This window comes from Cebidichthys violaceus, unplaced genomic scaffold (genome assembly GCF_023349555.1).
Source record: "Cebidichthys violaceus isolate CVI_PGR_0920_01 unplaced genomic scaffold, fCebVio1.0.p SCAF_34, whole genome shotgun sequence".
In the NCBI taxonomy this organism is placed as follows: Eukaryota; Metazoa; Chordata; class Actinopteri; order Perciformes; family Stichaeidae; genus Cebidichthys; species Cebidichthys violaceus.
Genome location: NW_027176528.1, coordinates 335,451 through 360,850, shown reverse-complemented (window position 1 = coordinate 360,850; position 25,400 = coordinate 335,451). Strand labels below are relative to the sequence as shown.

The window sequence follows — 25,400 nt, the reverse complement described above, 5'->3', positions numbered from 1 at the left end:
CCACGTTGATTACGTCCACGTCTAACATACAGTCTGTGGTATTGACGGGCTTATAAATGGTGATGGACTGACACACTCACCTGACGATCAAGCCACTTTTCTGATGTCTCCACATGCTTCTGAGTTGGAAAGATGAAGTCAGTACATAACACTTCTAAAAATGAATTGTAGAAGACTAAAGAACTCTCTCACCGATAATGTCCCTACCTTGGTGCAGTCACTTGCTGTGACATCGCACAGCGAAAGTATTGACATGTTTTGAGCTCGAGTCACCCAACGCACACTCAGCCTATCCTGTGTCTCCCATTTCACCATGGTGATGTAGTACTCACTAAGTACAAACGTACAAATGGGAAGGAGTTAGCAAAAAAAAAGACATGTATTACTTTTTTATTTCAAATGTGTTAAAATTATACCTCTTTTCAAAACTGTCAGGAGGTCTCAGCTCAGTTGTGAGGGAGCTGCCGTCCAGAGTGACGACATAGAGTCTGACGGTGGGATTGATTTGTCCCATCTGGAGTGAAAACAGTACAATTACATTCACAGGCTTAGTCTAATTGGACGTAATATCCGTGATGCACACTGCGTGCGATAGCAATACGCACTGAGCAACACGCTGCACTTGCGTTCTATTTTTACATACTGCCAGACATTGCTAGTAGGACTTTAACAGAGAATGTGATGAGAATATGAAAGAAGTGGGGAAACAAACTGTGTTGCTGTGTGCTGCACAGGCCCTGGGGCGAGTCAGTCGATTTCCTCAGCTTAAACCTCACTCACAAATGATGCTCATTAGTCTACATGACAAGGGAAATCTAGGATGACAGTATGTATTCCACATTCATGCCCGCTTATCTGTACTGTTTGTTATTCCGGTCTTCTCCAACCCTTCATTTTCTGCTCTTTTGGAGGCACAATAGCTTCTTGGAATGGATCCATTCTGTTCTACTGGTGCCATTAGCCACATATTACACGGCAGGTAAGCAATCTGAGGGATCAAACACATACTACAGGCAAAATACCAGGACCCACCTAAATGGAACGGGGCCGTAATTATTGTTATTAGTTACACCTGTGTTTACCCTTCAATGGCATGTAAAAACGGCTGCTGTAAAAAGGGCTTGTATATCAGTTAGTCAGTTGTTTGGTTGGTGGTTAGCTGACATCAAAGGTTTGATGGATTGCTATGAAGTCTGCTACAGACAATGTGTCTTGTGGCCTTGTGAAAATAGATTGCAATAACTTTTGTTCTCTGAACCTCTTATCTGGCATCATCATCAGGTCAAAATTTCACTGTCAATATTCTGGTTTATACCTGCAAAACTAATGACATTTCCATCAGCCTCAGCTGTAATTTGGGTTGAGCGCTTATTAACCAATCTCAGCATGCTAACACCTAAACCAAGATGGTAAACATGGTAGACATGACCTCTGTTTGCATTGTCATCAGCATGTTACCGTGTTGTCTTTTGCATTTAGCAAAAAAGCTTTGTCTAACTATGACCTCACTGCACTGCTGGCATGGGTTTAGACTTAGACTTAGACTTAGAAGCAGAGCTTTGAGCTAAATGCTAACGGCAACATGCTTACATGCTGCTGTTGAAGAAGCCATGTCTACCATGTTTACCATCTTGGTATAGCATGCTTAGAGTAGCTCATTAGCTACTCTAAGCTAAATGCTAACGGCAACATGCTAACATGCTGGTGTTGAAGAAGCCATGTCTACCATGTTTACCATCTTGGTTTAAGTGATAGCATGCTTAGATTAGCTCAACAGTGCTAAACCCAAAGTACAGCTGAGGCTGTTGGAAATGTCATTAGTTTTGCAGGTATTTGGTCATAAACCAGTTTATGGAGTTTTTGCAGGGCTCTACTGTGAATGTGGATACTGCAGTCATTCGAACAGTAATGAGGTATTTCTTTAAGTTCAGACACATTATACCCATGAAGAATACTCCCCCGGGTACTTTTACTTTGTATTGACTCACTGAGAGATACCCACACAAATGCATCCCCCAGTGTCTGAAGCAGAAGTATGACTGTCAGACTGCTACACACCATCAGCGTTCTTAGAGATAAAAGGAAGCAGAAGGCAATTAAATCTCTGCTTCATTTAATCCCATGATGTCATAACGTTGACCCCCACTCAAGGATTCAAGCAAAAGACTCACTGTGTGTGTGTGTGTGTGTGTGTGTGTGTGTGTGTGTGTGTGTGTGTGTGTACAATGTTCACACTGCGTTGGGGAGGTGAACATTAAGTGCAGTGCTTCATTAATCGGATGACTTCCTATCCTTAGCCCCTCCTCCCATCAATGCATCTTAACCAACAAATGAGGCTGTCCTTTCCCTTTATGACCCTCATTCCACCAGTTTTCCACAACCCTTCTACCGTCTGAGAGGCATTTGGTACGCTGAACGTGCGCATCAAAGGAAGGTGTGTTAGCGTGCCTCGCTGAAGCGTATCACATTCCTATCCCTCCCAGTGCCACAGATCCCTGCAGACATCTCTCTTCAAAGGAAGCAAAGCCACTGTAACATGAATTAAACAAGAAAAGGATTCACTAACCCTTTATGGGTAAGCTAAAGCGGCGATCCTGCAGCTGTATTATTCATAGAGCTGCTTTGATACAATTGAGTTGCAGGTTATAGTATATTTACTCTAATACAGTGTATGGCTCACTCAAAATATGATGTTATGGGTAAATATGTGCAAATGTAGAGTTAAAACAGGCAGAAAATGGCCTCAGCGTCCACTTGAGGATCACGATGCAAATGTAAATCTATAGATCTAGTGTTGAGGTTAACAAACGGAAAAAGCAGAAATGGTAAAATATTGGTTTCTGTGCCAAGAAGTTAAGATGATTTTACTTAACAAAGTGAAAATCTAGTTTTCAAACTAGGACATGCGATGTGGAATTTATTAGAAATATGCTCATGCCATATTCTAATTTACTTTTAAACATTCATCGCGGGCCATTGAACAATGTGCACCAAAGGTATTAAGTGAGCTAGAGGATGTTCTCGTGCTGATACGGTGAACCTGGAATAATCTGCATCAATTCTGAACTGACAACAAGTCAATACCCGAAATCAATGCAGCAATGTTACAACCCACTTAAATTGAAAGTTAATTTAAACTCTGGAAATAAATGAGACTTCTAGTGCTCTAAGTTGTACCTTTGGATAAGGGTACTCCTTCCCCTTGGGGTACAGGGAGCCTGTCAGCCGGGGCAGGAGCATGTTGGGAACCAGGGAATCGTTGATGGTGAGATAGGCCAGTCTGGAGCTGTCCGGTGACCACCAGTGGGCCACCTGCGTGTGCAGCACCTCCTCTGGAACGCCAAGAGAAGACTAATCGGTCTTCTACATACATCTGCTTCTGACCCAAAAACCTTCTATAGCCACATGTCTGCATTAGTGGATATCAGAGTTGTAGTATTTAATCGGCTTGTGCTTGGTTAGGTTTAGTAAAAGCGATGTATATTTTCTTAGGTTTGGTAAAAGATCATGTCTTGGGTTGAAATAAGTTACTTTTGGTTTCACATGGGACACAAACACCATTCTCCTGGGTGAAAGTCCTGTGTCCGATTCCTCCGTCCACCTCGACTTTAATTAAACGTACTTGTGATACGTCAAAAACAAATGTAATCCGTAAGAATGTTTCCCTCGAAAGGTAACTGACAATGCAGTTTTGTTGTACAGGAAGTCATTTTTAGAAGACCAGTGTGTGACTAGACAAACATGACCGCTGCAAAATTAATCTTTTCACTTTTTCTTTACTGCCGCCACCAAGGTTAAGAGGTCAGTGCAATAAAAATACAGAGTTAAGATTTATCATGATGACTAGATTGTTTGTATAAAACAGGGTGTGAACAGTGGTCTCCTGTATCCAAGTCACCCTCATCCATTCATCCATCCATCCCCTATGAGGTTTTGAAGCAGTAATAACAATATCACGTAACGTCTGCCTTAACCCCACAAACAAAAGTCAGGACACAGCCTCCAGAGATCCCTGTTAAGTAAATATAAATTACGGTTGTGCTACACGTTTGTCATATAAAAAGGATCAGACCTTTCTTACAGTCAGCGTCACCAATAAAACGAACGTCTTGACATTAGAAAAAAATTGCTACCGGCATCAACATGTCTGGTTGGTGCATGTTTGGTTGTCAGAATCAATATTCCCACAGCCAACTTAAGTTCTACAGAGTCCAGACAGGATCACGACCGTTTCAGATCAACAGGTGTTTCAGTTCAGCGAGTGACCGTGTCAACTGGTGACTTTCAGCCGAGTGTCGTCCGGGGTTGCTCGTAGAAACTTACATAAATAGCTGGCATAGACGATAAACACAAATTAGTATAAAATTAGGTTGCATTTGCATTCTTTGCTAGTTAATGCCCTCGCTTAGTTGTACTTCCGTTGCCAAACTTCGTGGACGCACTTACATACGTCATCATTCTGAGTCCAGAGTGCCAGATTCTGGAGGTAGCATCTGAATTCTTCTATCGGTCCTTCAAGTGAAGTCCATTGTGCCAGGCTTTTATGACTCGGTGCTCTCTCTCTTACCCTCATACAGCCAGTCCGTGATGCCGTTGAAGATGACCCCCTCCTGTCCGGAAGACGTGAGCCTCCACGAGCTGCTCTGAACATCCGTTTGGTAGTAAATGTTGTTTTCAAATACATATATCTGTAGGACGAGGAGACAATTCATATATGTTTTGAATTTGAAAACTGTGATAAGTACTGCATCATAGCATATGAAACGTATCCATGTTTATCCGCACAGCACATTGTACGAAACACCTGCGTCTTATCGTACATAATTGCTACTCAGAGGAAACTGCCGCTTTTTAATGCATTTTATTCTTGGAAGTTAACAGCACAGCACACAAGGACAGAGGAGACAGAACATCGCTACAGAACAAAGAGACAGCCCGGTGGACCGATCCCACATTCGCTGAGCGTCTCATCTCCAGCGATAACACAGACAAATATGCAGGGAGAGCTGCTGAGTAATGAAACTTTGTCGTTAGCGGTGTGACGCACCACTGCGGGGCTTCAGGTTCCAAACCGAGGCCCGGTAGAAACACTGAGGAAAGCAGATAAATACCCTATCAAATGGTTAATTACTTTCCCTGTCTGCTCTGGAGAGAATAATGGAGTGATTATTCTGTGCATAATGCCCTGCACGGTGGAGGCGTTTGGAGCTTTGGTTGCAAAACATGATGTCTTCCAGCAACAGCTCGATTAGCCTAACTGTTACTGGTTGGGTTTTGAGGGCGTTTGTCTTTCCTCTCGAGTCAGAAATAGAATTTGATGAGTTTTTACCTCAGAGCAGGGTTCTATGAGTGCAATGAATTATATGTCACACGGTATTAAATAAGACACCTTTCTGCATGCAGCAAGGTCTTTTCAATCAGCTTATTATTTTCTCAATAATTGGATTCACTGGCTGGTCTATAAAACAGCACAACAGCATTTACCTATTTAGATATTTGCTTGTTTGTCCAACAAACAGTCCAAAACACAAAGATATAAGAATATAAGAATGTTGACATTTTTGCTTGAAAAATGACAAATGACATGAATCAAACTAGTTGCAGATTACATTTCTGCCCATCCTCTAATCGATGAATCAGCTAATTGTTTCAGTTCCACTATTGTGCTGAGACTAAACACCCACAGTTTTCAAATAATACTGGGGCTAAATATCCCTAAAGATCGTTAAAACGCTTCAGCTATTAGTTCGCATTTCATATTAGTCAAGCATTTTCATGGATAATGTATGCATTTCCATTTAGACTGCAGCTGTATAATGCATGCTTACTGATAATTATCACTGAGTGACTTCTCGTATGAATATTTTACACAGACGAGGAGGACTGTGGGTCAGTAGGAACTGTGCTTGCATCTGTTTGGGAAGAGACGCATATCTGCACTTTGGATTTCCTTGTTGGAAATAAATTAGAAGATGCATTGAGGTTATTACGTTTTATTACAAATACCTAATTCCTATGAACTGTCTTTGCTCCAGTATTAAATGACCCGCTGCAGTATGATTACGTGAATGATGGAAGCGTCATTGCTTTCAGTTCAGCTGGTGAGTCGCCGTTGTAAACTCACCAGCTGCTGGCCGTGAACGCCCCACGAGGCAAACTGGAGGACTGAATCGGACACCTCCGGAGGATTCAGCTCCCGCACCTCTCTGATGAAAGAACGGATCAAATGACACGAGGAGCATTACACGGCAGAGCAGCACAGATCCACATACCTTCTTAAAGTTCAGATACAAACACTGCAAATTTACATACAAACACTGCAAATTTACAAATTTACAGATTCCAATTTTACACAGACTCGTCTAAAGGGATTGTTTTTTTTCGACTGTTATTGATCTCGTAAGAACACGTTGTCGTTACGTGACTTCAAATAAAAGATAATACAAAGACACGTTAACTGTAGCTTGTGTGTCACTGAGAAATGAAAAGGAGGTAATATTACCATGCAAGCTGTGTGTCGCTAAGCTGTTTGCTCACCTTGTATACAGGTTGTAGATCAGGTACGAGGCCAAGAAGGAGTGCTGGAAGATCTAAAACCCAATCACAAGAAGAACATCTTCAATATTCCTGTGATCTGACCTTTGCACCATTAATGAGAGCAAATACTTTGGATAATAATGACTAATAGAGCAGATTAGTCACCAGAATAGATATTCTCTCAAAATAATAAAAAAAAAACATTCTGAGAGCATTTTGTGATTTTTTTTTTTTTTTTTTTTTGGCACACCAGCTCTTCCTCAACCAGCTTTGTGTTCTTTTCACTTCTTTTTCCCACATCGCCGCTCTGCACTTGTGCAGAATGCTCTCTGTATTTAATTGGACAGTTATAACAATAACACAGCACGGATTTTCGTTTTAGAGGAAGTAAGAGTGAAGGGGGGACAATGCTCTGCTGCGCTCTGCTGTGGAAATGACATGAAAGCTAAGAGTGAGAGTGCTGCTCTTCACACAGTGATTGGATCTCACCATGGTTGACCTCTGACCCTTGAATCTGCCACTAAAACGGTTTGCCGTACAATAATTGTCTATCATGGCTGTATGTCACATATTGCTCATGAAAGAATATTTGATGATGTTGACGCTTGACTCCTTTTTTCTTATATACTTCACACCTATGGGCAGTAATGATGAAAGAATTCACCCTGACAGAAAAACCAAAAAAAAAACCCAGAATGTATTCATATATATATGTTCCATTTCAATATATTGTATATTTTAAAACAACTGACATTAGCTTGCATAATTTCTCAGTGTCAAAATATACATACGACAATGGGGCTGAGGCATAGCTACATCTTCCTCTTGTTACTCTGACAACATTGCCAGTTTTAGCGTGTGTTTGCAACGTGTCTGAGAGATGGCTCTGCTGTAAGGAGCACAATGTAAAGAAAGAGAATTTTTTTTTTTTGGTGTATGATGTTGAAAGACCTGAAACACCCGACGATTCCAGGAGCATCACTGAGGATGTGTCGGTATGTTCACAACGAGCCCATAAACGTCTGTGTGGTCTATACAGAAATGCAGCGCTTTCTGTGGACTTTTACAATGTTTGCTGTCTTTTCATAAGTAGACCGTCTGATGAGGAAGTCCCCTCATCAGACGTGCAATCTTTACACATGTCTCTATCATCATGCTAACATTGTTTTGAAGCTAAGTGTGGTTGTAAAATCTACAAGCATAGCAAACCGCAACCTGTTAATCAAAACAATTTCATTAGAATGAAAAATATCATGAAGTAGCCAGCTGGACTCCACAATGCAGTGTGAATGCACTACATGCTGAATATCACACTTAGTATGAATAGTAGATACATTTTGATTCACTGATACTGTGAGACAGCGAACAAGCGTGAAAAGCATGTAAGGTATGACTGCTGTAACTATAACTACATTTATTTGTTTTTTTCTCAGAAAAGACATCTACTACCAAGAATACATACAGTAAATTATGAAGCGTCCAAATTTTGCCTGAAGCAAGTTCATTGAATAGTTCATAGTTGAAGCACCAAAGCCCTAAAATGACCTCTCCCTGTATGTTCCACTATTCATTTATTAAAACTTGCTAAAAGTGGAGCTGGAATGAACCGGATAGGAACTTCATTTTGATTCGTTTAAAGTAAATCATTTCACATTACGGTAAATCCTAAATGATTCTATTGCAACGGCCTGTAAATTTGTTAAATTCCATCCTGCAGGGCCACGTACATACACAACCTTCTTCTCTCTTCCACTATACGTTCCTCCCCGAGTGTGCGATGAAATGACCAGAGAGGAATATTCACCCTCAAAGCTTTTGTTTCAGAATTCATTCATTCATTGTCCCTGACGGAGAATGGAATCTGCCTTGGACGATCTACCAGCCACCCGGCCTTCACTCCTAATTTGGACGTCTTCCTCTGCACTGCGCACAAAACAGAAATAATCCTCCCGGAAGGAGAAATTAGATCTTATATTGTTGCTTGACTGCTCTTCTTCTCCCCCGTCAAAGAACGTCAACATCACTCAGCAGACAGCCCTCGTAGGCGACAGCTCTGTGATGACTTCTCGATAAGGCTGTCAGCGACGGGTGACGAGCTAAGAGGGCCGGATGTTTGGAGACGTCGGAGTGCGTAACGGGCAGCGGCGCTTTTAAATATTTCCTAGTATTACAACATGGGTGGTGATTGTCACATTTCAATTAATTCAATGAAGATGCCACAGGCTGACCCCGTATGTTGTGCTTTCCTTACATCTGAGTCATCCTCACGCTGGCGACGTTGTCTGACTGTTGAAACAAATGCTGAGAATCTGCGATGGAAACACAAAGCTCAGCGGTGTTGGAAAGTTGAGACGGTGGACAGGAGTGAAACGTTCAAATATACGAGTGGGTGCATGGACATTTGTTTTTAGGTGGTGCAGTGACATTTGGAACAAGCTCAATAAATGCGGACAGAAGAGCAGTGTGTTATGTTTGACAAAAGCGGCAGCCCTTTTTACGTAGAAGATAAAAATCACACAGCAACTCCCTGCTGTGGTATCAGGGAGGCAAGAGCATTAAAAATGATTTTATATTTTTTCAAGTTGAAGAAATAAAAGCTGCACCTCTAAACCATATTTTAAAATAAGTTCCACACTACCGTTTGAACAGCAGTAATAAAACCGACGGCAACCTCCAGGTCTGAAAAGTGAAGCCGATGCTGAAGTGCCTTGAACCAGCATTCTCTCTAATGGCCTGAAGGGGGCGACTCCTCTGGTTGCTAAAGAAGAAGTCAGACTGTATAGAAGTCTATGAGAACATGATCCTCCTCCGTTGTGTGCTGTGAAAACTATGTCTGTTGTCTGTATGAGTTGATTTGGTGGCAAATGAGTTTCCGAACTGGAGATTAATAATAATAATAAAGCTTTCTAACCTAAACTGAATTATGGTCGTATTTAGGCCATGTCCACACTACTATGTTTCCATTTAAAAACGCATACGGAGGAGTTTGAAAACTCCGGAGTTACCTCTTCGTGTGGTCGGCGCAAACCACCATGGCTGGAAAACGCCATGGTAGTTGGTAGTGAAATGATTACAACTTTAATAATTTCACTGTGTGTTTTCACGTCATTGAAGTTAAATGTACCTGGTCAACCTATCCTGCCCCTGGTTGCTCACTTCCCCTCCCCCTCATCCCCCCCCCCCCCCTCTGTTCATGCCTATTGGTATTCATGGTCCCTCTCTTCCCTCCTTTCATCCCCTCTTATTCAGTCCCATGCATACCTCTCCCATCTCTCCTTCTCCAGGCCTGTATCTGTCTCAGGTGCCTCCTCTCCAGAGACAGATCCCCCACACCGAGGCCCAGTTCACACCTGGCATTAGAGTGCATCTCACCACCTGTGATCGGATCCCACGTTGCATATCTCGATATGCAAATAGACGCATACGTCATATCAGTTTGCAAAGACCCGAGACCTTGTTTTTTTTTAACCGTTTTATGTTTTTGAGTCAAAGGCTACCGGCAGCTACGGCAACTTTTAAGGTGGAATGTCTTCTTGCCCGTCACTCAATATACAAGCTGTGACCCCTTAAATGTCACTCTCACAACTTTGATTGTTTTTATTGGCTCTCTTGCATGACATTTAGATGAATTTGATACACATATGCAAACTGCAAATATTATTTTCTTTCTATTCTACTCTATTCCATACACCTTTCCTTAGATCTGTCCACTTGTGATCCGATTACCGACGTTGATGCCAGGTCTGAACGGAGTCCCTTCATACATCAGGACTGGCCTGAATGAACGACTTCCTCGCCCTCCACGATCATCTGCTTCCTGACATCCATCCTCAACATTCTGCAGCGCACTCCTCGTTTTACTAAACTGTTGTTGGCATGGTCCTTGCTGGAGAAGTCACTTATCAACACTAGGTTTACCGCAGAGTGCTTTACAGACCAGCAAAGTACACAGATCCAACACAATGCAGCTTTTAAACTGAGATCGGTCTGTAGTTGGTCCTGAGACGTGTTGTGACATCGTTAATTGGTTCAAGCACATTCACCGGTTTCTGTCCACTCTCGACTCTCCTGAATGCTTTTGCAGCTGATGATTAATAGTGGTCTTTGCTTTATTTACAAACCACAACTGCATTAGCATGCTCTTCCAAATGAATAAAAAAAAAAGGACACTTGTCCGCTCTTTATATTCTGCACGGAAGGCTGCTGAGCGAAATAAAAAGAGAAGCAGAATAAGTTGCATGGGAAGCTTTGACGCAGCAGTACAGTGCAGCGGAGAGCTTTGCTTGATTATGATGAATTCATAAGACAACTGGAGACAGCGGTGCAGCAGCAGGCCATTACTCTCCATAGATTCAGGCTGTCACTATGATGATGAACACACCTGCTACGTCCATCTCGGGAGGAGACGGCGCCTCAAAAAGCTTGTGCCGTCGCACACAGAGCTCATTATCGAGCCTGCTTAGTTCGCCGACACCGAGATTGTTTCCCGCTGCCAATCGAATTACACGTACGGGAAAGAGCGGAGGGAGAACAAGCAATTTCACCGGTATTAGACACGGGGACAACAGTGTGTTTGTGGTGCGATAAATGACACGTGCGGTTTCTGCAGCACAACAAAGTCACAGCTGCTGGTGTCTTTTCTAACAGAAAACCAAGGGGAGGTATGAAGAAAAGGACTTGTAAGGTGCAGTTAAACCCTGTGACCAACACTGAACTCTTATCTTAATCACACAATGTCCCCCTCATTTGCTGCATTAATGGCGCTTGCTTCTACCAGTCTGCAGTCGGCATGGAACCCTAGGCCTACAAAGGGGGTGGATGGAAGTGAGGGAACTTCAGCACAGTGAATTCATGGATTGATACGAGTTGTATCGAGATAATAGAGGGAAGCAAATTAAATTAGTTAAAAAGAGAATTTCAAACTCTGATAATCTCCTTCGTCAGCACATGAATGCATTCATCTGCATTAGTTTGAGGATCAATGAAGAGGATTATCGCAAAATTGTACTTCTGTTTATCATTATTACCATAAATGACAGCAATATGATCGCCACACTGCTCTAATGTATACATAATAAGTGCTGTGTGTAAACTCATTTTTCTGCATCCTCTACAGACATCGGTGCGTTCTCAGAAGGGAGCCGGAGAGCCGTAATTACATTCAAATAAATCAATGATTAATTAGGTTTACAGTACATGTCGTCACCACGGATGCACCGCGGGACGGCGCCGGATACAGAATTCAGAGCTGATTCAGAACTCTACTGATGCAAGAAGTTCTTCAATTATCAAGGTGCCGCCGGCTGAGTTTACCAGACTGTCGTTAACCTCATTGTTCAATAATTAGATGTGGGTTTTTCGTAGCCTGATGCAACAGCTGGCAGTCATTCTCTGGCTGGTCGTGTCCGTACTGTACGCCTTAAATCTTTATGTACTGTGGTTTGGCACATTTCTGCAAGCCTGTCTCCTAGATGTTGTCTTCATATACTAGCAGTTTGTTTTTGAATATATGTTTTTGTGAGAAACAGCCTTGCTGCCGGGGACGACACGACCACGAACACAATGTGGTTTAGATAACTTAAAAACATTATTAATCATAATTCCAGTGTTTGTTACCAGTAAAAACATGAGCTGAAGTTGAATTAACTATCAATTTACCATTTATAAATAAGTCAAAGTGTAGGTGCAATGGTATCTATGATAATCACGCAGAGCTGCCCGGGATCAGCACCTTATCACATCTGATGATGCATTCCCACTCAGCTTGAGGGTCCATTTTTATCTGATTTCAAACGCTGAAACCAACAGCATCATGAGTGTGTTTCTCTGTAATCACAACAAATCCCTTTTGTGATCTTTTTATATAAATCCTCCCTCCTTCGCAGGTGGTACCCAGGCTTACAAGTGCCCTCTCCACACTGCAATGTTAATGAGTTTCCCAGGATTGTGTACACAGTGTGTTTCTATCTTTAGACACCACACCTTAGAGGCCAACAATCCCTTATCTCCCCCTGCAGGATTGGATCACATATCTCAGCTCTACGAGATGAACAGAAAGGACGCAAAGAGTTGCTGATGGATGGTGATTATTTTGTATAATATGTTGGAATACAACCTCAGTGCTGCAGTAAGCAATGTAAATATCCTAGAAAAAGGGAAACGGCTCAAAGGGAAATATTGCAAAATTCCACAACAAAAATGCTTTGCTTTCTTTTGTTGCCACTCTTCTGAAGTAGCCATGAGCCTTGAAAGTCACAAGACAGCCAGCAGAATTTCTCTTATTTTCTAAGGTCTTGTTCAGACTACCGGTCCAGATTTGTCTCGTGGCAAATCCAGACTGATTTGAACAGCAAAAAAAAAAACACATGACATGGAAAAATCTCCGCCCGACCGATTGGTGCTGGGCAGTAGCCATGCTGCTTTGGAGGACAACATGGAGGAGAACAACAGGCGCCAGAATACACCTTCACTCTGTAGTGTCCCCCTAACATCCCACTGTAGACCGACCCCCTGTGTAACCGCGGGGGGTCTGTACCGCGACCGGACAGCATGGATGTACAAAGAGAACAGCTGCACCACAGTAACTGCGCAGTTACAACCCGTTACCACTCCCAACTCATCGACTGCGGCTGCTTGTTCAGCTCCCCTCTGCGTCTTCATACCTAATGCACCTGTATGAGATGCACCAGGCTTTTAACTTGCTGCAATCTAAACCCACTCGGGTCAGTCTAAGATGATCGGAGCTACTGATGGAGTACAAAGTGCACTTTGATGCTTTCAATGGTTTTATGTGAAGCACTTTGAATTGCCTTGTTGTTGAAATGCGCTGTACAAATAAACTTGCCTTGCCTTACCTTGCCTAGAGTGGGAGGCGTGGCTTCTTGAAATAGATCCCCTGAAATGCTTTACACTGTACCTTGAAGTAGAGTATCCACCATTGTCCTTTGTAGACAAACATTGTTACCTTCACAGCAACAAGAGCACGTGTACTTGAATGATTTCAGATTAGCTAATGTAAATGTTAACTTTTCAACATAATAAATAAGGCAAAGCAGTTTGTTCCCATTAGTAAATTACAAAATGTGCCGTACTGAGCGCATGAATAATTGCTTCATAAGCAATTTGTTTTCCAGCCAGGAAGCAGTAAGCTAATTCAATGTCAGATTTGTGATATATAACACCAGCTAAGTACTATCTATCCAAATACCGTCTCTATAAATACAGCGAAATGGCATTCTATGGCCTCTTGGAGATGGTTGTTTACATTTCAACAGATTCAAAATTGAAAAATGTACTAATTGTATTTGAGGAAGATGTCCAAGATGTAAAATGTCTTTCTCCACTCCAGTCGTCCCCACTCCAACAAAAGCTGATTTATCATAGCATTTATTGGTTAGCGAAGTCGATCTGTGCGTCCGCCACTGTGGTCCAAACTGAAATATCCCAACATGTTATGCAGGTATTCATGGTCCTTTAGTGCCACCAACGGGTTAACATTTGTGGTTTTGAGTGAAATGTCTCAACAACTTTTAGACAGATTGTGATGAAATGTAGTTTGATAACTGATGAGTCATAACTTTTACACTTATTGCAAGAAAGCTGTCTTTGTGCTTTTCTTAATTCGAAGAGCTCACAACAACTTCATGGTGTGATTGTAAGGGCCATCCTCTCAACGTGACACGCCATTGGAGGTAGGGCAGAAACTACCTTTAACTTGACATCTAGACGGAGGGAAAGAAGCGCTACTCTGAATAAATGTATAAGGGGCCGTCCTGTGTGTTGGAAATTATAGGTAGGTGCTGTTTTAAAGCTTCATGGTAACGCTACAACATCAGGAGGATTCGTCCCTTCCTGACTGACGAGACGGCGCAGGTTCTCATCCAGGCTCTCGTCATCTCCCGCCTGGACTACTGCCCCGGCGTCGGCCATCAGACCTCTGGAGCTTTGTCCAGAAAGCCGCAGCTCGCCTGGTGTTCAATCGCCCCAAGTTCTCCCACACAACTTCCTTTCTCCGTTCTCTACACTGGCTCCCTGTAAGAGCTCATCCAGTTTAAGACTCTGGTGCTAGCCTACAGGGCAGTGAAAGGAACAGCTCCTTCCTATCTCCAGGCCACGGTCAAGCCCTACACCCCCGCCCGACCACTTCGCTCTGCTGCCTCGGGGCGATCGGCCGCCCCGTCGCTCAGAGGTCCCGGCGGCCGATCGACCCGGTCACAGCTGTTTTCTGTCCTGGCCCCACAGTGGTGGAATGAACTCCCCACTGACATCAGGACAGCGGAGTCGCTGCCCATCTTTCATCAGGCTGAAAACCCACCTCTTCAGGAAGTGCTACCCTGAGCCTTCCACTCAGCACTTATTGTTTTCATACTAGCTTGTTGCACTTATTGTATTCGTATTACTTATAGCACTAACTGTTTCTCTTGTTTCTGTACTTTGGCTCTGAGTTATGCTCTGCTTCATGCTCTTAGATGCTTGTTTGGAAAAGGAAATGTACTTCTGGTGACTAGTAGTTCTCTTGAATGCCTATCTTGAATGCACTTATTGTAAGTCGCTTTGGATAAAAGCCTCTGCTAAATGACTGTAATGTAATGTAATGTAATCATTTGCTACCTGTGCAGGGCCAGTTGGGAACAGGCAGATTGCTTGGCCTCCGGTGTTGCTGCTAAACGTCTTCGCACTGCGCTCCCTTGGGTCCTGAGCACACCCGCCATCCAACCCAGTACAGCCAAAGCCTGGACTACGTGGATAACAAATAAAATGATTGCCTGGGACATCCACACATTATATCCTCGCAATCTATTATGCACTTCCTTGGGTCCTCAGCAATTAATCTGCCAAATGTGAAGTTGATCGAATAAACGGATGTTGACAAAATCAAAAGGACAGACAGATGGAACGAGACGCCTTCCATTAAAGTTAGATAGGAGAAGTAATTTACTAGTTTGTATTGTAACATTGAAAGTTTTGAAATTGGCTCCTTCTCTTCAAAATGCTGCCTCATATTATTCATTGCAGTCATTTGAATTATATCTGCCTGAGTAACAGATACAAAAAAAAAAACTATTCCACCTCTGTACCAGAATCTGCTAACAATAGGAAAATGCTGAAATAGTGAAATGAAAAGTGCTGTGGATCAGCAGTTGAGCACCAGCCTATACAGAGCCGATCGGCCTGATTATCGCGTCTGAGCGCATTCCCTCAACACGCACAAACAATCCTCCACCCCGTCTTCTACACCCTGTAAACACCATGTTAAATGGTGGAGTAAACATGCTGGGACTGATGAGAGTGCTGATCCTCAATGGTGGGGTTTATATAGTTTTTGCCTACCAATGAATCCCAATAAAGGATATACATTAACTTTAATTTATTTACTTTTTTATCACTGGGGGACATATCAAACGTTATGGCTGATAAGAATGGTTCTTCTGAATCAACAATGGTTTGTACTGTATTCTAAAAGTCAGTAAAAGAAATGTAGCAGGAAATCAGTTCCCTTATTCCCTCCTCTGAACTGCGTTCGTTCAATCACGGTTTAGCAACCATAACTCGGGACAGCGGTCCTCTTAAGTTTGGTTTATCCATACATCAGTGGGATGGATGAGGCTACTCCGCTTCTCAGGGGTTTTGAAGTGTTGGTGTCATTTTTATCCCCTTTGCAAACCAAAAACAGAAGAGCAAACAGCAGTGTTGTGTTCACACGAAGCATGATGCAAATTTTTTGGTGCGCAAACAGACGCAAGTAAACGCAAAATCGTGCCGGGCGGCGGTATTCTAAGCAAAAGTTTTCAATTCGGGCGAGAAATTTGCCTGCCGCTGTATCGCGAAAGTCTCTGGACAGATCCCAATGTCCCCCCTTTAGGGACTCACGGACTTTGAGGCGCGCTCCCGCGAAGTCCGTGAGGGTTTAGTTCTGTCCCACTGTCAGATCATCGAGTGTTTGAGGCTCTCTGGCAGACATTTTGAGCCCTTTTATGAACCCTTTCCGTAAGTCAGCATGGGAATTACCCACAAGTCATAGCAGCGTGACGTTGAACACGGGGTAACCAGTGGACGCATGGAGACGTTAAAAAAAAAAAGGTAAACAAAGAGGACGGCTCACGCGTGTTCAGCCTGTCTTATTATATTTACTCAGAAACATTAAGGGTTAAAAATGGAACAAAAAATAAACTTAAAATCAGAGGATATTTATTTATTTATTCATCAAATATTTGATTTTGTCATCAAAGATGTTTTGACAAAAACATCTAAATAGATGCTATGAAATGACCTCATCTTGTGAGGAAAGAGCCTGAAGACGTTCAAATCAGAGAGTACAAAGTATAAAATAAATACACACAATTATACATCTTATTTTTTTGTCGTTTTCATGGGAACGTGATATGTTGCAGCAAAGTGCTGTCCCATTCATATTTACACCATTTGGAGCCCTTGCCCTTACTCAACCACTCACCAGGTGACGTCAGTTACGTCCTTGAGGGTTCAGGGTTCAGGGCTCAGGGTTTAGGGTTTAGGGGGGACACTGGGATTTGGCCTATGTCTTTGTCACAGCTCTGCCCATTCCCTCCCATCGCTCCACACTCTCCTCACTCTAGTCATCAGCACAACTCCTCTCACCTGCCTCCTAATCAGCTCATTCAGTGCACCTGTTAGTCACCCACCTCATCAGCTCTATCACTCTCACCTGCTCACTCCGCTGCACTCACTATATAAACCCCGGCCTCTCAGGCGCTCTCTGCCAGCTCATTTTCACATCTACCTGCCCGTTTGGCTCATCTTGTTCCCGGTTTCCCCGTGTGCCTGTCCTGCTGGATTCCCCCCCCCCTCGTCTCTTGCGTCCCCTTATGTCTGCGTTTGAGTCCTCCACCACACCCCGTGACAGTCTCGCAGAAGAGAACAAACAGAACATGGCTAATAACCACAACTGATCCCCGCGAGTAAACTCTCGCAAGTAACGCAACTCGAAAATGTGCTTCGCGTTTTGTGTAACGCAGCATAACGGTGTCAAAACGGTTATTTCTGTCCGTTATTCTAACTGCAAGCGCTTTTAGTGCTGTTTGCACCGTTAGCTTCTAAACGTCTCCGTGTTCAGAGCAGGCGGCAACCTCTGGTTTTGCCGAGTGAAGCCAATGCAGAAGTGTCTTAAAACTTAAGTAAATTATGGTCCATTTAGAGTAAAATAGACCATATCGAAGAGTATGCTTTAGGGCGGGCTTACTGTGATTGACAGGTCACTGTCTACGTCACTCCAAATATAAAAACTTCTGTTCGTTGGCTACAAAAAGTCAAGACGGTCACGGCCATAATCGACAATGGCGACGGCCAAAAGGCCGAACTCCAGGCTTCATCAAGGCAGTCCACAAACCGATGGGTGACGTCACAGTGACTCCGTCTTCTTATATACAGTCTATGGTTCAGAGCCGTGTGCAGACGGGCCATCCCGGCTGTACTGGACCAATCGCACGTTGCATTAAATGGAAGAACGCTTGTGGTAATTGGCTGCGAAAACACTTTTAATTAGCAAGTTATTTTTCGATCTAAAATGATCTATTGCAGGTGTCCCTTGACTGGAGAAGTCTCGATATAACGTGGTACTGGGTTATTATCGCTATAGTCTACGGATAACCAGCCCTAATGATGACCCCCGCCGACGCACGGATTGTGAAGGTAAATCTGGGATGGTTAAATTTCATGTCTGTTGTCTAGCGGGCACTTGACCTTACCTGCTAGGAGCCAAGAGCGGCCGCCAACCCCCATCCAAGACACTCGGATGCAGCGATGCAGCGATTTTTTTTTTTTTTTTCTTCTTTCGGTTGCCAGCTTGTCTCATAAGCCAGCTGAACCTCACCCATGAGACTTGGCTGGGCTTGAGGGGGCTAGTTTAAGAGTCGAGCAGCCTGGGAGTGCAGCTGTGTGTGACAGCAGGGGGGAGGAAAAGTTTCTGAGGAGGAGAAGCTGGAGGAAACAGACACTGCCGGGAGAAGTTGAAGCAGAGCAAACACTGATTGCTTTGACTAATTTGGACCGTTGACTTTTTCCACAGTTTCTACCTGTGCAAGTGTATGGAGAGAGAAAAAAAGATTGTTTGGTTTGACTGCAGGTTTGACTTCATATAGCTCATAGTAAAACACCAGAGCAATTGTACTTCATAAAACCTCTTGTAATTGGTTTCTAAATCACACATTGCATGTGTCATATTATCATTATTTGTGCCAAATTATAACTATTTGTTTCGCCGCAAAAAAAGCCGTTTGAGCCAGTTCCTCTTTTATGCCCACTGGGGTTTATTAGTTTGGTCCCTGTGTGTGTGAAGCATGCTGTGCAGTTGAGTGTAATTGCTAATGCATTAGCAGATTGCTCACCTGATTTTTAATCTGGTGTTAGCCTATAACTGTGCTAATCTGGAGGGGACGTGTGATGCTCTCAATGTTAGGCTGAGGGTGGATTAAAGTGTAATCAGTCCCATTGAAAAGGGTAAAATAATGAATAAAAAATGTATATATACATTTCATAAATATTGTATTATTATGATTAGTATTATTGATGATAGTAATAATTGTAATAATGATGATTGTCCGATCCGACTGCAGCATTTTGTGAACAAATAAAGCAAGTTGATTTATTAAAACATTCACAGTAACGACTCCGTATTCAAGGCGCAGACGTCAACACATCTTAGAATAGAGAATACTTTGTAGGTTGTTTGTTTTTTTTTGGCTTATTGAAAATGTATAAAGAAGAGAAAGTAATGAGAAAATTGGCATAACGTTAGCTGTTAAATTGGATTACCTTGAACAGGTTTCTTTGTGTTCATCCCCTGTGCCATCTGTCACAGTGCTCTCATTGTGGATCATCCAATGGCCTCCAAGGACTTGATTCACTTTCATGAGCCGTGAGCAACGCTGATGATGATTATTGTCTCTTTTTCACTCGTGGTTTTGGCCGCCGGAGCATGATTTGTGAACACCCTTGGAAAGCAACTCTCCTTCTGAAATGAAAGGTACGAGCGCTGCAGCTTTGCTTCTGCCTCTGCCTCACCGAAGCATCAAGTGGAACAGATGTGCGGTCTCATTTAAGAAGCTGCAGAAAACCGACAGCGTGCAGCAGCAACAACACGGTGTGTTTGATAGATCCTCCTTTTTTAATATTTGTTTGAAAATACACTGACTGCAATTACACGCCCAAAAGATGGCAGGCAATGGGGGAAATCAGGCCAAATTATCCTGATGGAGTCAATAACACAAAGTGTAGCTGGGTTCCAGTAAATATCTGGTGCTTTGATAAAAAGTCGACGAGAGACAGAACTTAACAACAATACCGAGGCTCATGATTACACTGTTGAGAGACTACAAAGACAATCTGCAGTTTGAATTCAATTTCATTTTTCGATTCCGGACTAATTTTTTAGCAGAGACGATCGAGAGTCATGAGTATTGTATTATTTAGAGCCAGACAAAAACAGACAAAACATGATTTCCCGTAAACAAAGTGGAAATAATTGGACTGATTGAACCCGATAGGATCATTACGTTGTGTCTTTTGTTTGCCTCTACTGGATAGTCAAACAGCAGAGAGGCAGGAAACGAGCACAGAGAAGGGCGTGACATGCACAAAGGTTTACGGCAGTGTTGCGGTTTCGTGCCGTGCTCTGTTTTTATGTTTAGTAAAATGGAGGATGTATTTTAATGTGAAATTGAAATGGGAATACAGAGCTGGGGAAAAATAGTTAAGGAGACATTTCTACAAAGGCGCAAAAGCTAAAAAATGAATGAAAAGCAGCCATATTAAAATGTCCTCGACAAACAAATTAACAAAAATCTTCATATGATTCAAGGACTAATTGGTAAAATAAGTCATTTTTTGACCTCCTACAATAAAAAAATGTAGCCAATTATTTATTTTCTAACCAGTTTAATATGTGAATCGGATTCCCACCGATTTCCTTCAACATTTTCTCCCACAGCAAACAGAGTTGATACTCCAAACGAGTGAAACGAGACCCTAACTGACAGGATTAGACTGAGGATCAATCGGACCGGTCCGACGCCGGTCATCGACAGAGTCTCAGTTCCTCAAACCCAAGTGGACCTGTGGAGACCTGTAATTTCTACGGTTGTTACAGTGAAATGATCGTTTCTGTTTTTCCTGAAAACACAGACGCATGAAGTCACGAGCAGTGAGCTTCCCTGTTCCCTCTTCACTGACGTCACAGTGAGGAAATGAGAAGATGACTCTACTTCTCTCTTGATTTATTCCCTCAGTAAACATTGTAAACATGAGTTTATGGTCTCAATCTCTAGTTTACAGTCTTCTTCAATACAGCATGATGTTCATTTAGTACATTATGGTCCATTTAGAGTCAAACAGACCATAGAGCAGGGGATGCTTTAGGGCGGGGCTTACTGTGATTGACAGGTCGCTGCCGCTACCAGAGTCATAAACGGTGTCACTACGCATTCCTCCGCATTCATTGGTTGGAAAAAAAAAAAGCCAAGCTGGCGGCGACGTAATCGCCAAACTCAAAGCTTCAAAACATCAGTCCACACACCGATGGGTGACGTCACCATGACTACGTCCACTTCTTCTACACTGATACGGACACCATCACACACTGTTAGTGAGTAATAAGTGATGCTTGAGAGGGATTACTTTGTATCAGTCTATACATTGTTTTTTAGGAAATTGTTGCATATTATAATAATCATGTTCCCCATGGTTTTGTATCTAAATGACTAATGAGGACAACAATGTCTGAAATTGGTCCCGTATTGAGGAAGAACGCTGTAACCGGGAGCCGCTGATTGACTTGCAAGGTCTAAAAGTTCAGGCTCAGATTATTATTCATAAAATGTATTATATTATTAAGTGGCTGACAACATTATGGAAAGAACCTCACAGAGAAACAAAAGGTTTTTACTTTACCTTTTGCTTGATCTGTTTGTGAAATCTGAATATGAGGCAGCAACAAGTCCCACCCTCTACAGCGTGTACACACACACACACACACACACACACACACACACACACACACACACACACACACACACACACACACACACACACACACACACACACACACACACACCAGTCTCTCAAAGCTTTGTGGCCTTGCAGCAGCTGGTCTTGTTCTCCCTCTCCTCGTCCGCTCTTCAACTTGTAGTAGCACTTGATCCGTAAACTCAAATCAACACGGCCATCTAATTCACAATCGCCATGAATATTCAGCCATGACGGCACAACACTAAGCTATGCTTTCAGTTTTCCAACACGACAAACTCGTTGACTCTTTCTTGAGTGACCCTTGGAATGACAATCAGAGCCCGTCAGCGGCAGAAACAAACACTCTTAGGTACGTCGGCCGGATATGAGGACGCTGCAGCCTGTGAGCGCGTGCCGTCTTCAGCGTTCTCCTTCAATACTGGAAGACGTTCAAAAAAAGGGTTGTCCCCATTAGTCACTTAGACATAAGAACACGGGAACATAGGATCCAGTTTGAAAATATTACTGTCATTTGAGGTTGTTATGAAGGAAATTGGACAAATGGGGAAAGAGAGAGACACAACTACTTTCTTTTAGGACATTTCCTGATGAAAACAGCCAAATGTGGTCTGAATAAAATAATGAGTTTGCTTTTTCCACTTCTGTCTGTTTATTTCTGACACAGTGTTTAACGCAGTAAATGGTGTTAGTGGACTTTCATAAAGGCATCTCCAGTAGACAACAGAAATGTATAAACACAATATAAGGATCAATACGACTTACACAACCACGGCATCATCCCAACCGACACATTTATTCATGAGAATATATCACACCTGATGTTACATTCAATGTAACACCACTGAGTAGTACGACTATCAGCATATACAGGGGCATGGTGGTGGAAACAGTACTACTTCTATATACTGTGATATTTTCCTTATTGTTTTAAAATCCCATGAATAGACAAACTACTTAATCCTACTAACAGTTATGATAATACTTTATTTTCAGATTGAGTCTGAAATTGGTGCATTTCGGGCAGCTCCATTTGCAACATCAACAAGGAGAAATCTAATTTAATACAGGTAACAAGGACGCATATATGTAACATATCAATACAATCACCACGGGCCATATAGTCAGGACCATTCAATGTAGCTCTGATCTGCACATTTTAGGAAACTCCTTTAATTAATCAATTGTTAAATATTAAAATGACGTTAATGAGCCACACTGATGAACTGGGCAACATATCTTCATACAATCGTTCGTACGATATCTAAGTTATTCATTTTTTGTACGTTTTCCTACGAAAGTCCAGCGTCAGGATATCAACTTCCCCTCGATGCATAGTATTTAAAAAAAAAAACAACAACAACTCACAGGAAACAACTTAGTTAGGTTTAGACAACAAAACTACTTAGTTAGGTTCAGGAACAACTTGAGTTGTGGGTCAAAGTAACAACAGAAGTGACTTTATTTAAGTACAGAAGCTGAATCAACATTGACTTCTTGTTACATTCTCATTGTTTTCCTCCGATATCTGTAATATTACAGCGCGCACATTTTTCGTAGGCCGCTACGAACGCTGCTTGAGAAAATGTAATGAGCCAACCGGTTCGAATGATATCTCATGACAAGTGTTTTCTACTTTTTGTGCTCTCTAATACAACGAGTCATGTGTACGTTGCCACATGTCCATTTCACTTCAGGAACCGTAAACCTCCAGCATAGCCCCGAGCCAAACACCAGCGCCAGCAAAGAATACATGCAAGCAGAATATGAATAGGTTCTCACCTGCTTGACATCGTATCCCAGAAGAACATAGTTCAGATCTGGAGAAACCGCAAACTTTGACGCCTTAAAAGTTGCCTGTGGGAAGAATGAGAGATGTCTGATAACGAGCTATGTTAAAGCTTACAACAAGACACACACAAAACCATCATTGTCTCAATGCAAACGTTGCTCCAGTGAAAGTTGAGTTGACCTCAGCAGGGTCAATACCTGCCGAGGGAACGGCGGGTTGCCATAGTAACTGTGAGACGTGACGCTCAGAGAGTAGAAAGCAGAAAATACAACTTTTCACACTGTAAAAAATGTCAGATAATTGTCAAGTAATATTCTTTCAAATGTTTCTTTTAAAACCTGGTGTCCTATTGTCGATGTTGGTTTATACTGTGAGCTTTATGAACCCCAGTGGGAATGAGTGGAACATTCTAAATGCACTGGAAACATTCCTCACCTTTTCAAGAAACAAAGACAGGAGTTAACAACACTTACAAATGTTGTGTTTTTCAGCAGGAGCTCTGTCTCGTTGCTGATCGTGCTGACTTTCATAATGTCTCCGTCCCAGCTCCGAAAGATGACCTCCTCATCTGAGAGGGGGAAAAACAACAGGCATGCTCAAAGTACTGCGTGTCATTTTATTCTCTTCTTTTAAATGTTCCTAAAGGGTTTGAGTATTTATACCAGCTCTGTTTGAGACAGAATGGCCCTGAACCAATCCTAAATGTGAGATTCCATTTATTACGTGATGATTGTTTTTGCTGGGAAAACTCAGAGAAAAGTTAAAGCTGATTTTCAAATCCCAGAATACATGAGGGGAATGTCATGTTTTGTTGGATGACGAAGCATGTGGAGATTAATTAAAGCTCCTTCTCTTTTTAAATAATTCAGAAAGCGGAGATTTCTTGACGAGAGGTCACGGTGAGGCCGTCTTGCCGCATTCACCTCCATTAACTTTACGCGATGCGCAACATTACATGTGTTGCCATGGCAACCTTAGCCACATGGATTTGCTGTCATGCGGCGCTCAAAAGTTTGCATTATTTACGAGGCCACTTGACGTGATTTGCATAAAATCGACAAGCCTCATCCATTGCCAGCGTCCGGACCGGTGTGAGACCGAATACTGCTGTGTTTTAACAGCTCATGTTTTGAGTCAGTTCCATGCATCACATGTTTACTTTAAGTATAGATTTTTAGAGCACGCTTTAGGCTGATTGGGGTTTGAAAGTTCAGCAGTGAGCAGTGCTCAATTTCAAATGAGAAGTCTAACATCCAAACACTGCACAGTTGCCAGTTTTAGCCCTGGCTTCATGCCGCCCCATCACCAGACACAACGCTTTAAGATGTTTCTCCAAAACTGTGGATTGTGTTCAATGACATCATAATTCAACGGTTATCAACCCTCTGAACCATAAAGCAGTATCGGGTCGTTGTTTCCTCTTTTGTCACATTGTCCTCTCTGTTGCCTTGATTTTATATAATAATATAATAATAATATAAAAGTCCTAGAAGTGAGAGAGAACTCCAAAATGTCTTTAGTGCAGTATAGCACAGTTACCATGCCATCAATCATAAAAACTATAAGAAAGAAAGAATCATAAGAAATATAACTCAAGTAGAATTTCTTTGATAATTTATTTTACAAAAATTGGAAAACACTGGAAACGTATGCATACGACATTGTGTCCACAAGTTGTTGGAAAAACGTTATGTTCTGTGCATATTGAACTATTCTCAGAAGCTTATGAACTATGAGCTCAGAATTAATGTTTTTTTTAAAGCATCTGGTTAAAGCAAAATATTTATTTGGTGCGATTTTAAATGAGACATGTAGAATAAAATGTTTTTGATGAAATATCACAATTTAAAGCTCAGTTTTGGCGGAACTGATCGTCACACATGGTGTGTTTAAGGACCGTAGGAAAGATGAAAATCTGACGTTATTAATGTGTAGGCTACAGCTTCCATTCCGCCGGCAGGTTTTGTTGTTCAGAGGGTTAACGATGTCTCACAACATATTGTACATTCATGGTTGCGAGATGATGATCCTGTTTGATCCTGACTTCACCTCCAGCACGTTGACATTTGTATTT

At 42.3% G+C, this 25,400-nt stretch overlaps 1 protein-coding gene across 1 annotated transcript in view; it reads right to left on the bottom strand.

Annotated features, from left to right (window-relative positions):
- LOC137883660 (inactive dipeptidyl peptidase 10-like) overlaps positions 1-25,400 on the bottom strand; it is a 110,028-nt gene that overhangs the window by 15,612 nt on the left and 69,016 nt on the right. The window contains exons 4-12 of the mRNA XM_068725230.1: positions 23,800-23,894; positions 23,317-23,391; positions 6,538-6,590; positions 6,125-6,206; positions 4,568-4,688; positions 3,178-3,332; positions 417-514; positions 208-331; positions 81-119 (exon numbers count right to left, since the gene is read on the bottom strand). Of these exons, the coding sequence (XP_068581331.1) occupies positions 81-119; positions 208-331; positions 417-514; positions 3,178-3,332; positions 4,568-4,688; positions 6,125-6,206; positions 6,538-6,590; positions 23,317-23,391; positions 23,800-23,894 (842 nt within the window). The remainder of the gene's footprint in view (positions 1-80; positions 120-207; positions 332-416; positions 515-3,177; positions 3,333-4,567; positions 4,689-6,124; positions 6,207-6,537; positions 6,591-23,316; positions 23,392-23,799; positions 23,895-25,400) is intronic.